Genomic DNA, 15225 nt, shown 5'->3' with positions numbered 1-15225 from the left:
TAATATCTAACTGAAGACTTATGTGAGAAACATGTCTGGTTCCTAGAACCTGCTGCTTTCATTCGCTATCTGACTGAAGCAATTAGTGATCTTTTTCTAATCTTTATCTGGACAAGGCTAACCTCTTCCAGGAGTTTAGGGTGAAACTGAATCTCTCTGTCTGCCCTCCTAAGATCAGCTTTTAAGGTCATTTTAGAAGATGGCGCTGCAGTGCCACTCCTGGTGAAGTAGCAAACAGGTGATGATGACGAGGCAAGAGCTCCATGGCAGCATGGCATTCCCTGCCTAGATCAACTCGCCTTGCCCAGCTCATTGGGCAACTTTTAGGAGTCTCATAATAATGACAGTTTTCCCAGGGGTAGGAGGGGTCTTACCCAACCTTATTTGGAATATCCTACAGCCGCATAATTGATGGCACCATATATTGGTGAGAGCTGTGATTTTTGTCACTGCCATTTGTTGAAGTTGTTTTTAGCATATTTTTTCTGATGTTATTATTGTTAGCTGCTTCAAGAGCTATGCTGGGAAGCAGGGTTTTTTTCTTTTTCTTTTTTCAATCAACCTTCCCAAAATAAATAAACAATACATTCTCTCAATCCTATTTTTCTCCTTGTTTTAGAAATAGAACTTCTGATTCCTGATTTCTTTCCTTGTCCTGCTTCCATCATCATCATCATCATCATCATTATTAACATTTATATATACCAAAGATGACCACAACATTAAAATACAAAATGAAAACACAAATTACATAATAACTTTAATCACTTGGGTTTTTTACAAATACCTTGAACATTATCTGTCACCTGTTGCACACAGACCACATTTCTTATTTGCTCAGAATAGAGGTTTTTCTTGTGTTTGCTGCTGGCTCCGCCTCCTTATTTATGCAACTGGCCCCGCCTCCCAAAGGTGTTGATAGGTTAACTGGGGTTTGGCGGGACTAGCACAGGGAGGTGGGTCACTCCAACCAGCTGGTGAGTTCCACGTGGCCAGAGGTGCTGTGTGTGGTCCTTGCAAAGGGCACCCACAAAGGAAGGTGTGAGTGCTCATTCTTGTGTAGATATCACAGTTTCTGAGACTACCATGCATTGCAGTGCAGGATTGAACACCTAGCCACATTTTAAGGGAGGACAATAGCAGTGCTTTCCTCTACTGCCCCCACAGCAAGACTCTTCTCCCATCTATTGTGGAGATGATATCTTGCCATTGTCGCTGAGTGAAAATTCACTTGTGTGAATATTGAACAATGGCCAAAACAGTGCTTGTGACGGATTTTTTGTGCGATCCCAAGGGAAGGCTGTTCAATCTGTGTTATTGAGGCAACAAACTACGTTGCAATATGCACAGTACATTTCGTTAGATGAAGATGACACCCCACCTAATAAATTATGATGTCTGAAGCTGACCTAAAGCAGCATGGGTATCTGAAGTGCGTTTTGCCTGTTTCCTTCTTCAAGTTCTCTGCTCTGCTGCTGCAACATTTCTTTAAACTGGAAAGAAAAACAAAATCATGATTTATTAATTCTGAAGCAAACCCCCGGTGCCTCTCTTGTGCGTAGTGTTTAAGAATTTATCTTCTATCTGTCCCTGGGCTAAGCAAAGCCACGCTCCTCCGTCCGATTGCCGGTTGCCTGCTGCCGGCGTTGGGGGAGCAGTCCTAGCCGCCAGCACTAAAATGGCTGCCAAGTTTTAAAATGGCTGCCAGCAGTCGCAAGGCCGAAAGGGAACAGTGTGCCTCGGCCAACTTTGAAAGGGAAGGGAGAAGAGGTGGGGGGAAGAGAGAGAACCAACTCTGAAATATTTCCTTAGTGCTTCCCCAGCTGTTGCAGAGTATGAGGCACATTTCCTGGCTTCTTTTTGCTTTGCTTTGGCTCCGATAGAGGTAAACTTGCAGTGTTGTTGACATAGGTAACCTGAGTTTTGCAGCTAGCCTTGCTGCGCCAAGTCTGGACAGGAAAGGGATGGGCTGGTTAACTCTTTGGAGGTCTTAGGCCTCGTTTGCGTGGTGAGCACAGGTGGTCTTCCAGCACAGGGTTGAGGGGCTCAAAAAGTAAGGACAGCAAAGCTATTTGAGGTCCCATAAACATTTCCTCTTGTATTTTACCTGCCTAGATACTTCTCTTTTTCTGTTACTTGTTGAATTGTCAATAAACCAAGATAAACGTTTATTTCAAGATGCCTAGAAATCTGCTAGGTAGGCCATGCCCACACCACTGTCTGTGGGTGCTTGGCAAGATACGAGATGCAAATCAGAGCTTCCATTTAGAGGAAAATAGGGTGGCGCTGTGGTCTAGGGCTTGCCGATCAGAAGGTTGGCCGTTCGAATCCCCGCCAGGGGGTGAGCTCCTGTTGCTCGGTCCCTGCTCCTGCCAACTTAACAGTTCGAAAGTACGTCAAGTGCAAGTAGATAAATAGATACCGCTCCAGTGGGAGGGTAGACGGCGTTTCTGTGCACTGCTCTGGTTCGCCACATGTGGACGAACGCCAGCTCCCTCGGCCTATAGAGCGAGATGAGCACCGCAACTCCAGAGTCATCCGCAACTGGACTTAACAGTCAGGGGTCCCTTTACCTTTAGGGCATGTTTCTGACCCTCATGGTTAAAGAGAAAAGGGGTTTTTCTCCTAACCAAGAGGGATATTTTTTCAATTAGCAAAGGAATGGGTTTGGACACTGGGAGGAAATGAGTCTTTAGCCAACTAGGTCTAGGATTCGTAGATACCATTTAGCATGGAGTTTCTTTGAGAAGTGTAGAAGAAAAAGAATGCAGGCATGGTCTGCTTCTGCCAGCATAGCAAGTTGAAGAAAGGATGACTTCCATCTGCGACAATATTCCTTTCAAAGCAGGCGTGACAGGCCCAGGAACTCTATGGTAGATGGCATCTGGAAACTAGGTAGTATGGAAAAAACTACAGGAACAAACCCATACACTTCAACTTTGGATTCATTGTGGTTTACATGGATTTGACTCCCCACTCAAACACTAGAGATGGGTTTAGGGAGTGGAAATAACTTTGGAATACTTTGATAGTTGCTGTGAAACCTGTTTAAAGCTTGTTAAAGCATTATCAGTGTTATGGGATCTTGATACTTAGCCATACTTACAATGTCCACCCCCACCCTCATGTATCTGTGCATCATTTGTGCTGCGTCTTCTTTCTTAGGTTCATATCTTTGCAAGACGATTTCAAAATTTCTTCATTGCTGTGCACCTAGTAAATCATGTAACTCCTTTTCATTTCACATGCATTATAGTTCTATAATTCTTACAGTAGTCCTGTAAGGAAGGTCAGTATTATTATCCTTATATTGCAAAAAGGGGTGCTGAGTCAGAGAAAGTGGCTTACCTAATGGGATATACACATTACTTTTGCTCCAATGCACCCCCACCGCTGCTGCTTGAAGTCAGGTACACATGATGTTAGCCACAATCCATATCTATTCTATAGTTTCTTGAGAAATACTCTGGCTTGATATGTTTTCCTTCAAAGCAGCTTTCATTTAACTTGAAAATGCAAGCTGCAGATAAGGTGAGATGTGTACAGTTCAGGCAGACATTGTGCATGGGCAGCTGGCAGCTTCCTTGAACAGGATTTTCAGGGGAGTTGCAGGTGAGGGGAAACAAAATCAGGCAATGCACATTAGGTGAAGACGTTCCCACCCCCTCTCTGGTGTGTACAGCAATCTTCAAATGTGAATTAAACTGCAGCTGGGGTAGGGGGAGCAACCTCACTGCATTTTAAGCCACTAATGTATGAATACTTAGTGAGCTCATGGTAGAGAGAGAGTCAAACCAGGCACTTGCTGAGTTATAGTGCAGTCTTTTAGCTGCTGTAGATTCCAGCTCACCTGGCTGATTAAAAACCACTGATTTGAAGAGCTTTTCTTTTCTTGTCAAGTGCTCTCTCTAGAATTTGGCATTTCAATGTGCTCGTGCAATACCTCTGGCACCTAATGACCAGGATGGACAAACTCTTTTGCTTCCATCCTTGGGGTTCTTTGAGGCTTGAGAGGCATTAGCTGGTAAATGAAACCTTCAGGGAAAGTCGTTCTTAAGTGGTAGTGAGGCCTTGAGGAAAAGTGTGTGTGTGTGTGTGTGTGTGTGTGTGTGTGTGTGTGTGTGTGTCTCTAAAAGGACAAGCCAGTAAATAGCACAGCGACTTGCGGGGACAGAATAATAGAAGCCCCTGAAGCTCTGCAAAGGGAGCAGAAGCTAAAGATCTGCATGCTCCAGAGGAAGCCCATCACATTCTCTCTGTGTATATATGCCCCCATTCCCCCTTCTGATATAATAAGGAGGTGGCTTCCATGTTTGCATGGATGTGATGGGGTGGTCCCACTTATTAAACAGAGTCAGAGTAAACCCAACAGACAGTTTAGGGCTCACCCAGACTTTACAGCTCAGTCGGAGCGAACGTCAATCGCGCAACACTTCTCAGCCCCAGATTTCTGAGCACAGGCCAAGCAGAAGTGTGGACAAGCCCGAAAGCCCTCAACTCTTATATCTTGAACCTAAACAATCCCTGCCCTGAAACAAGCAAACTCTTAAGATCTCGTTGCACATTATAACAGTGGGTCTTTAAATGAGATCCAGTCACATGGGAAATGAGGCTTGATGGGCTGCAATTAAATGTGAAAAAATGATTTGCAAATAAGGGTGCTGAACCTTTCCTGCTCCTGCTTATCACCCCCTAATTTGTCCCTCAAGGTGATTTTCTCCATGCCTAAGTCAGTTTTGATAGAGGAGCCCAGCTGGAGGGAATCACATCAGGTGACAAACTGCAGGGAGGTAACAAGGAACAGTGGAGAATTTGCAATCTGTTTGCTTTTTAATTTGGATTCTCCCTCTCTCTCTTCTGTATGAATGGGGCAGACCCACATTTAGTCTGCCACTATTGCATGTAGTTTTGACCTTCGTGCATCATATTCCATCCCCTAAGTGCTTCTAGGTCTGTTGATGTATTGACAGTTTAAACCTGGGTTTCCCAAAGTTCGGTCTCCAGCTGTTCTTGGACTACAATTCCTATCATCCCTGACCACTGGTCCTGCTACTAAGGGATGATACCTATGTGGGGAATAAGCACAGAACCATCCAGGATCATATGTGTGTGTATATTTTTAAAAATATACGCCATTAGGTCCAGTCGCGGACGACTGGGGTTGTGGCGCTCATCTCGCTTTACTGACCGAGGGAGCTGGCGTTTGTCCGCAGACAGCTTCCGGGTCATGTGGCCAGCATGACTAAGCCTCTTCTGGCAAACCAGAGCAGCACACGAAAATGCCGTTTACCTTCCTACTTGCACTTGATGTGCTTTCAAACTGCTAGGTTGGCAGGAGGGACCAAACAATGGGAGCTCACCCCATCGTGGGGATTTGAACCGCCGACCTTCTGATCGGCAAGTCCTAGGCTCTGTGGTTTAGACCACAGCGCCACCCTTGTCCCTTAATTGCAGCCATAGGGGGACCAAATTGGATTGGGACTGCAGCACTGGTATGGTATTTGCATGTTTTTCCCCAAGGGGCAAATAGCAGCTTCAGGAAAGGAGAGGGAGAATTTAATTAGGAGAAGAGAACTGGTGTTGAGGTGTGTGTGGAATCAAACACATAGCAGGAAATGCCATGTGCGTTTCCAAGCACAATTCAAAGTGTTGGTGCTGACCTTTAAAGCCCTAAATGGCCTTGGCCCAGTATACCTGAAGGAGCGACTCCATCTCCATTGCTCAGCCCAGACACTGAGGTCCTCCTCTGAGGTTCTTCTGGCAGTTCCCTCACTGCAAGAACTGTGGTTACAGGGAACCAGGCAGAGGGCCTTCTCAGTAGTGGCGCCTGCCCTGACATCCTTCAGATCTCAAGGAGATAAAGAATTACACAACTTTAAGAAGACATCTAAAAGTTGGTGTTTTATGTTTTAACATATGCTATAAGCCACCCAGAGTGGCTGGGGGAACCCAGACAGATAGTCAGGGTTACTACTACTACTAGGCTGTCCCTGCCTAGGCACAACCACCAACTGTGTTACCAAATTAACCTTCATCCTTCAGATTTTGTAGTGTGCCCGTAGACAAGGAAGAAGGAACGATCTCATAGGTTGTGTCAGGCCAGAGATGCCTGCAGAACAAGAAAAAATGCTTGGCAGAATAGACCACAGTATTAGGCAGGTGAGGTGGCCTGCCTCAGGAAGCAGGTTTGGCAGTGCTATTAAAAGGCAAGCAAAATGCCAGTTATTTAGTTTGTTATATTTTTAGAACCATGACAGGGGTGCAGGGGTGCCATTTGAAATTTTCTGCTTCAGTCACAAAAATACATTCAGCATTTCTGAAACCTAGTAACGAACAAATCCAGATGGCTTATTTGAGTGAGCAGTGCCATACTCTTCAGCAGTGGGTGAAAATAATCCCGGGTAACCTGGTGGAGGAAGGAGCTCAGGCTTCCTTCTTGGTAATCTTGTAGGATTGGAGCATGGAAACAAGAACCCTCTACTTCATCCTCCTGTCCTGTAGCATCATATCAAAGGGCCTCTCTGATTACGGCAATCGGTTGTTTAAAAACAGCCAGGTCTCCTGGCCATTTCCAGTGAAACATTATTTGTTGCTTAACTTTTTTTCTGTTGGCCACAAAAAGGAGTGAAGTGGTGCAAGATGCCCACACAGCGGGCCTCAGCTATTGCCCGTCATCTTCTGTTCTCTGTTCCAACCATCTCCTGATGTCAGTTTTTGCTTCTGTGTTTCAGAATCCGGACAATCAGACAATTCAAACCAGCAAGGAGATGCGGACATCAAACCACTGCCCAATGGTGAGTGAACTCCTACCCAGGAATCAGATTCCCTGGTCACTTCTCCTGACTATTTGTCTCCTCACACAGAAGCCTTTTATTTCTCCCCTCCCCTCAGATCCCCATTTCTGAGGCCAAGTTGGGGTGGGTGGCAGGTGCTGCTGCGAATCAGAGGTCTTCACCATCTGGTTTGGAATCATTCCCTTCATATTTGAGAAATAAACGTAGCAGGTTGAGACCTAAAAGGGGTGCTGAGATTTGATTAACGGATATGGCCAGATCTGAGAGCGGGAGCCTTGGACTCAGATGAGAAGCACTGGAGAAATGGAATTCAGAGCTGACCTAGAAGGGAGATTGCAAACTAGACTCACTTTCTGTCCAACTATGCTATAGCAAGCCACCTCCAGTCTCTTGTTGCCGACCCCTGTTCTCATTCCATTTTGTCCTCATGACCCAGTGTGCCTCTCTTCTTCTCTTTGCAGGGCATTTGACTTTCCAGGACTGTTTTGTGACATCGGGTGTCTGGAATGTTACGGAGCTGGTGAGAGTGTCACAGAGTAAGTCAGAGCAACTGAAACTTCTGGGTTGCTGTGCTGTTCCTAAGGGGATTAGGATTCAGAGAGACCTGTGCATGTGACCTCTGCAGCAGTAGCCTCATCCTTTCCTCACTTCCTTAGCTTTCAGACTTGTTGCACAGTGTACTGTGACACCTCTGACTATAACTGGGCTGCCTTTCCAAATGGCTCTGTGGTCTTGTTGCTAAGCTAGGCCCATGGAAGCTGGATTTGATGAAGTGAAAGCTTGTGGAGTCAGATTTGAGAAATTGCTAAGATGGACATCCTCCATATTCATGCTCTTTTTAAGGAGTTATGAATGCAAGACTCTTTCTCCTAATCACGGTCTTGCCCTCAGCAGCATCACAGCCTCATCCCTTCTCCTACTTAGTGCATTTACATTAGATGCACATTAAAGGAGCAGGGAAGGGGAAGCATCCCAATTACATGTTGAACGTGGTGTAAAAATAGGGGCTTTTTTTCCTTCTCAGGTTTCAACACCTGGAAAGGTTGACATTGTCGCAAAAAGATTTTCTCTCACTTGCTCCGGGCATCTTGTTCTGTGGGTCCAACATGGATTCTAAGAGTACTTCCCAGCCAAAAGGTTTATTAGTCTCAGGGAACAGAGTGCCAATCGTCACAAAGATAGCAGCTAGTCCAAATGGACAGAGCCAGCCCTACTCTTTAGCAGAGTAATGATTTTATTTTTTTACCATCATTAAGGTTGCCATTTCAACTTTATATGTCAGGCACTAGAATGTGTCTGCAAATAGGCTAGCAGAATGACAAGAACCAGCGACGGCAGTGCCCAGTCCTAGCAAGGGATTCTTTGAGGTTCTTCTCATTCCTATTATTGCTACCATTTCTAGGGAGGCTGATGTGTAGGACCATCATAGGACCTCCTTCGCATCTTTAAGTCCAGTTGAGGTAGTTGATCCCAAATATTGCAAGAATTAATATGAGCATTTTGTGACTCTCCTGGTTATTATTATTTTAGGCTATTTTCATTGGTTGCATTAGAAGTTTTTGGTTTGTTCATCGTTTTATGGATGAAATTGGAAAGTTTTAGAAAGCAGGCTTTCAAGTTCTCCCCTTAGCTAGAAGGGAAACAGACACTCAGTTTCCAAGTTACCTAACCAAGTGTTGACTTATTTAGCACCATATAGTGCCAACCCAGTTCTGCTCTCTTTGGGCAACAAATTTAGTAACCCAAACCTGCTTACACTTTTATCTTTTCCCTTTCCTTGTGTGCCATTATATTTCAATTTGCTGCCTTTCTCTTTGGCATTTTCCTGCACTCAGTAGCTTCAGCTACTGGTCATGCTACTACAGTCAGGGCTGTAATGTGCATATCTATCAGCAGTGATATTTTTCTAGAAAAAGAGGCACCAGAACTCACTATGAACACCTTCCTTGTTCTCTCAGAATGACCGGAACTGAGTTCCAGCAGCTGGAACTGAGTTCCAGCAAGTTCTGGCTGAAAAAAACAAAAAACCCTGAGTAGCAAGCCATTTGCTGATTTGACTGCTGAATCTCCTGTTTCCCAAGGCATGGAGAAAGCAACCAATGAAATCCATGCTGTCCGGCTTCCTTGCACTATGGCACCTTGCTGAAAGCTGTCATACCATGACAGTGTCAGGGCTTTTACTGGATGCACATTGCAATAGTTGGTTTGCCTTTCAAGGGTAGAATCAGTTCTAGAGTACAGATGTTGGCATCTTGAAGTTAGCAAACTGCCTGAGCAACACCTCAGCAGAGCGCCCTGGCCTGGTTTCCATGTAACAGTTCTGTTAGAGGAAATAGACTGTTTTTGTAATTCCTGATGCTGGAGTCAGCAAATGTCTCTAGTTGTCAAAAACTAATGATTAAGATAACATCACCGAGAGATGGAGCTTCTTCAAGCCTGGTGACATCTGCCTTCATTCTGCAGAGCACATGGTAGGAATGTGCTAGTAGCCAGGATTGTCCCTAACTGGCCTTGCCAATATTAGACCAAACCAATCCACCTTTAATACCTTCATTCAGGAAGATGGCAGCTACTGATTTAGGAAGTCAGTTTGACATTTTGTTTCTCTCTTGATGCCGATCCTCCAGTCTCTGAGTTTTTCTCTCATTCTTCAGCTCCTGTTGCCACAGCGTCTGGTCCAAATTTCTCACTGGCTGACCTCGAGAGTCCCAGTTACTACAACATCAATCAAGTGGCTCTTGGTAGACGGTCAATAACATCTCCACCTTCTAGCAGGTATGTCTCCCCACAACTGTTGCATAATGCAGAAGTCGTGCTGGAGGCCCTCAGCCTTGGAAGCAAATTATGCCTCTTTTACCGGTGTCCTCTCTCAGTCAGTCCCATTGTGAAGGATGCCTGGGCAGGCAGTAGGAGGACTATCTACTGTTGTAAACCAATACTTTCCAAAACACCAGGCCACTGTGGAATAAAAGAAAACAGCTGCTTGCCCTTCCTAGTCTTGATGTCAACTAACCCCTCCAAACAAGAAAGCCCAGGCTCTGGAGGAGGAAGGCCTTCCTCAGCTGGTACCCTATTTCATCACTCAATGGTTGCTTATGGTCTGCCCTTCTGTGGTCTCTTCCCATTGCAGTTCCACCAAGCGGCCCAAGTCGATAGATGACAGCGAGATGGAGAGCCCTGTAGACGACGTGTTCTACCCTGGGACAGGGCGGTCCCCAGCAGCTGGCAGCAGCCAGTCCAGTGGGTGGCCCAACGATGTGGATGCAGGTAGGGGGCACCAACTTTGCACCCCCAGTTCACATAGATCTTGATGGGAAACTAAAGCAGAAGAGACTGGGCTGCCCTCTGGCCTTCATATACTTAACACTCTTCTTGTACTGTATGGGCTGCACAAATTCCTTTCACAGAAGCAAGGACCTCCTGTTGTAAATTTCGTTCCTCCAACACAGTGGTCACCTTTCTAGATAATGCCTTATGTTTGTGAGGCAGGATTTAAAAGGAACATAGCAGATTCTAGTCTCTTCTGACACATATTCCTTGAGGTATTGTAGGCTGCTGTAATTTCTGGTCCTGATACTCATAGTTTTCCTTTGCACCCCCTGAGACATTTTGCAGAAAGTGCAGGCCAAGTGGTAGCTGTGTTGAGGGTCTGAAGGAACTGTGTTTAGACAGCTACCTACAGATTCCACAGGCTGGAAAGAACATTTCAGAGGAGCAGAGATATAGTTGCTTACGACAGGCTTGGGGTGTAACTCTTTAATAGACAAACCCTCAATGCAGGATTAGAGGGGAGCCCAGACCTAAAATAAGAGAAATGGGGTGGAGATGAGACACAAGGATAGAATGACAAAAAGAGAACCCAGGACCAGCAAAGCTGTGGCCTGAGACCAAGGGGTACGGATCCAGGCACAGTAGTTGGATGCTAAGCCCTGAAACAAGCCTAGGATTCTGGAACATGGAAAGAAGGGACCAGTGGGACGCTATTCAGTAAAGCATTCTAGCATGTAGGCACAATAGAGAAAAGAGGTAAATGGCACACATTGAACACAGAGATCTTCACATTTACATGATGTTTGCATAGAGCATAATACAATGTAGTATAGATCTGCAATACAGAGGATATGATTTCTAAATGTTCCCTGCGTCATGCGTTGTTGGGAGTAAAATGTTTAAGCACTGATGCCAGAGAAGATGCTAGCTTGTAGACGCCAAGCGGAGGTTGTGAGTGACAGCACGTATTTGTTGGTTGTGTGCATGAGGGGGTCTCTGTGAATAAAGAGGAAGGGGATTAATAAGGAGGGAGGCAGCTTGGGTGCAGGTTTGTGAGAATGGAGAGGATGCTACATGGAGTCTGTTGGGAAGAGGCTTTGCTGAGATGCAGCAGCCTCTGAGGTGAGGCACAGCAACTGTTTGTACTGGGATTGCTTACTCAGTGCTGGGAATCAGCTGCCCTTAGGCTGGAGCATAACAGCAATCTGTTTATCCAGGGATTCCTTGTTGCAGGCAGGCTTGGGATTCAGATACTTCTGGGATAGGATGCTGTTGCTGTTGAATTGTTATGTGGAAGCAGAGTTCTCTATTTGGAGACCAAAAGACAAGAAGCAGAATATAATTAAAAACCAAAATGCTTAAACGGATGTGATAGAATGGATGGAAAAAAGGGATGGGGGGATGAGATCAACATCCATAGCCCAGCAGGGGAGCATAGTTCAGCTCATTTGAGAGCCCTTTGTCAATTCCTAGTCTTTCTAACTAAGGGACTTCAGATGCCAGAGCTTGACACGGTCTGCACCTGAGACTTGAGAGAGCTGAATTCAGTTCATGCTAATCAGGAGGTGGTTGCAACGCTTTGTCTGTATCCTGTTTTCTTGACTGACACAAAAACCCTTTGCTATCATTTTGAAATAGCAGTTTTCTGACATGACTCGTGTCATTCTCTGGTTAGGGCATTTGTGTGCTTGCTTGGTGATATTTTTCTCTGCATTCCCAATGAGATCATTTGCCCATTTTGAAACGTGGAAATAAAAAATGATTGACAAATACAGACTTCTTTGCAAAGTTGAAATTCGCTTTGGAAGTATCGCCAACGTTCATGACTGTCTGTGGTGAGAGTGACTAGTGTGAGCAGGTTATACACGCTTCAGTTAGCTAACAAAATTCCTTCCCATGCCAATCATCTCTTCAAATTCCTGTCCAGCAGTTGCAGGGATGATTGTGAATCTGTGATATCCTGGGGGAAAAGAAGGAAATTGGTTTCAGAATAAAACGCCTCTTACACTGGCTTTTTCCATTGGTCTTTCTTTCATCCCTTTTATATGTTAGCAATAAAAAATTATCCGACCCCATTAGGCATCTGCTTATCAGCATTCTTAGCTAATGACAAAAAGACATATATTCTTATGGTACCTGCTACCCACACCTTGCTAACAAGTCAGATGTCTCAGCAGAAAGGGGACCTCCTTGCTGTGTATATTTGAGGAAATGCTCTTGCCTGAAAATTTTATAGGGTATACATTAGATAGCTATGAAGTACCGTATTTTTTGCACCATAACACTCACTTTTTTCCTCCTAAAAAGTAAGGGGAAATCTCTGTGCGTGTTATGGTGGGAATGCCTACGGGTGGCATGCCTACGGATTTTCCTCCTCTAAAAACTACGTGCGTGTTATGGTCGGGTGCGTGTTATAGAGCGAAAAATACGGTAGGTAGTTGGTGGACATTGCACAGTTGCTGCAGGAACTAACCAACTCTGCATCTTTGGAGAGCTAACTGAAATTACCATAGAGGCTTCCAAGAACAAGAAAGAACACTACCTGGTAAAATCTATCCACCCCCGCCCCAACCAGCACACTCACACTTGTAGAATTCCTAGCGTTTGACATTGCGAAAAGCATAACTCTGATCCAAAATTGGCCAGCAAATGGTCTATGGAGGGCCCAGGAGAGGTCGGAGCTGCAGGTCCACTCCTGCCTAGTAATAGAAAGTGAATGACAGGAGATGCACGTCTTCTTTTGAGAGGGAGCCGTGAAGAAGATGGCCTTTGCTTGGAAACACAAAAACAACAACTGCAAAGACTTAGTGAAATGGGTTGCTAATTCTCAGTGTTTGGCTGCCAGATTTGGAGTCAAGAAGCAATTTACCCTCTGGTCCGGGTAGGAAGTGTATGGAGCGCTTTTTCCATTTGCCTTCCCAGGCAGCATGTGGCACATGTCTTCTTGAGCCAGTTGCTCTCCAAGCACCTTCTGCACCACACCTGCTCTCTGTTTGCAGCGCATTCGATAGGATAGGGTTGTGCAGCGGAACTGTGGGGAGTGAATGTACTTTGCACCTGGGGGCTGCTCTAGATTAGGCTTTTAGTTATGCATTTGTAATCCTGTCACATCATCCTGTGCTGCGCTTAGATGATATGATCCCAAAGGTGTCTCCTCCCCCTTAGAAGCCTCAAGGCTGTGGAACAGGTTGTATTCATATGCATCCCCCCTCTTTCTCTCTCTCCTCTCCCCCCTCCTCCTTTGTCTTGTTGAGTTTTGTTCCCAGCCATCTCAACAAATCGCCAATTAAGCAGCGCAGCTGCAGGGCTTGTGTGAACAGCTGGAGAGACCATCCAGCCGTCTGACAGGGACAGGTGTTCACAGCTGGCTGGCAGCCCCCCTCCCCATCCCTGTGCTCAGGTATCAGGTGTTAGGCAGCTGGCATGAGATAACAGGCTGGGGGCTTTTCTCTCCCAGGCCCCCTTGCCTGCTGCTGAAGTGCCAGATTGTGCTGGATTACAGAAGCAGCAGCAAACATGAAAACCATGGCCCATCTCCCTTAGCGGCAGTATAGCAGCTCCCACCATTCAAAGGGTGTGTCGCCAGTTTGCTTGTCGTACACACGTTGGGAGGTTTTTTGTAATTGACAGCCCTGTTTACTGGATGGCTGTAGGCCTCTGGACAGCAAATTCAGGGTCAGCCCACAGCACTACAAGAATATGCACACACTCCAAGGAAATTAATTAGTAAGTAATTAGTAGGAGATTTGAGGTGAAGTTCTAAGCGCTGAACCTCAACTCTGACACCACATAGTACTCCGCACCCAAATTTATTTCTCGATGTTCTGGTCAAAGATGGCTGCAGACACAACCGCTTGTGGTCTCAGGGCAGAAGCATCAAAGACCAAGCAACAGCCTTTTTTTTGGTATGTGCAATACCCTTTTCCAGTGGGACCTGCAACAAAATGTTGTAGCATAGAGTGCTCCAGTTCAGAGTTCTAGCCAGCTGGCCATGCTGTTTTCCAGGATACTGCATTTCCACATACACACTTCTGGTATATGCCTCCCACCCCAAACAGTCCTGTAGTCCTTTGGTCAGTCCTCATTGGACTATTCCCCCCTCCTCTGTTTTCAATGGGTTGTTTGTTTGTTTGTTTGTTTGTTTGTATGTTTGTATGTTGTTTCTACTGCCACAGTCTTTGAGATTTCCAGGAGCGTGCTAATATCTGGAGCTCCAGTGGCTGATGCTGTTTTGACTACATAAGGATACACATTCAGAAAACTGGTTCATTATTAGCATACAACAATCATTCTCAACCCCAATCCCATAGACAACTGGATAATTGCTGGGGGTCTCCACAGAACAGTTAACATATGTTTTGTTTAAGAAAGAATGCACATGCAGAACTTGCATTTTACTAAACTTCTCTGCCCCCCATTGACATTGTTATCAAAAACTGCCAGCAGCATATTATGAAATAAACTGGCCCAGGCCAGGCGTCTAAGAAATCCCCTTTAACTAGTATTTTTTTACTGGGGATACAGTATGCTGCACCAGTGTTCTACTGTGAAAATTATGAGCCCTAGGTCAAATCAGCCTCAGTCTCTGTTGTCCGAAAAAGATAAAACAAGTCATGGGCCACATACAGATACTGACCATTTCACCACCTTTCCACAGGGCACCGGTGGTCTGCATACCATCATTTGAGAAACTCTGGTATGTAGGATGTAATTCTGCTAAAGCAGTTCCAAAAAGAGAGAAAGCATGAAGCGGCTCTGTTCTTTGACTATTACTTGTCTGACTGAAAAAATCACACAATTCCCACGGCTTGGGGTGGGGTGGGAATCAGAGACATAATAATAGTTACTAAGAAAAATGAACAAGGAGTATTGTGACACCTTAAAGACCAACCAACATATTATGGCAAGCTTTCATGGACTGCAGTTCACTTCATCATATGCAACTGTTGAAGTGGACTGTGGTCCGTGAAATGTAATAGCGCAATAAATTTGTTAGCTTAAGACACCTAGTCCTCTAGGAAAGATAAGCACAAGCTAATATGCCAACCTGTTGGACAAGGAATTTGATTCACTGGGAGACTTGTGCTGGTGACAGTGGTATATATTGAAGTAAGACATACTTAAGCTAAAAATAAGACAGTGAGAGGATTCTATTCACTGA

The 15225-nt window shown here is 45.2% G+C and overlaps 1 protein-coding gene across 8 annotated transcripts in view; it reads left to right on the top strand.

The window, feature by feature from the left end:
* Positions 1 to 15225, top strand: part of NFIX (nuclear factor I X) — a 251299-nt gene that overhangs the window by 210286 nt on the left and 25788 nt on the right. For all 8 annotated transcript variants that reach the window (XM_053370380.1, XM_053370382.1, XM_053370385.1 and 5 more), the window contains 4 exons: positions 6732 to 6794; positions 7256 to 7330; positions 9449 to 9569; positions 9925 to 10061. In XM_053370380.1, the coding sequence (XP_053226355.1) occupies positions 6732 to 6794; positions 7256 to 7330; positions 9449 to 9569; positions 9925 to 10061 (396 nt within the window). The remainder of the gene's footprint in view (positions 1 to 6731; positions 6795 to 7255; positions 7331 to 9448; positions 9570 to 9924; positions 10062 to 15225) is intronic.

Source organism: Podarcis raffonei, chromosome 17 (genome assembly GCF_027172205.1).
Source record: "Podarcis raffonei isolate rPodRaf1 chromosome 17, rPodRaf1.pri, whole genome shotgun sequence".
Lineage (NCBI taxonomy): Eukaryota > Metazoa > Chordata > Lepidosauria > Squamata > Lacertidae > Podarcis > Podarcis raffonei.
This window is presented reverse-complemented; position numbering and strand designations above follow the sequence as displayed.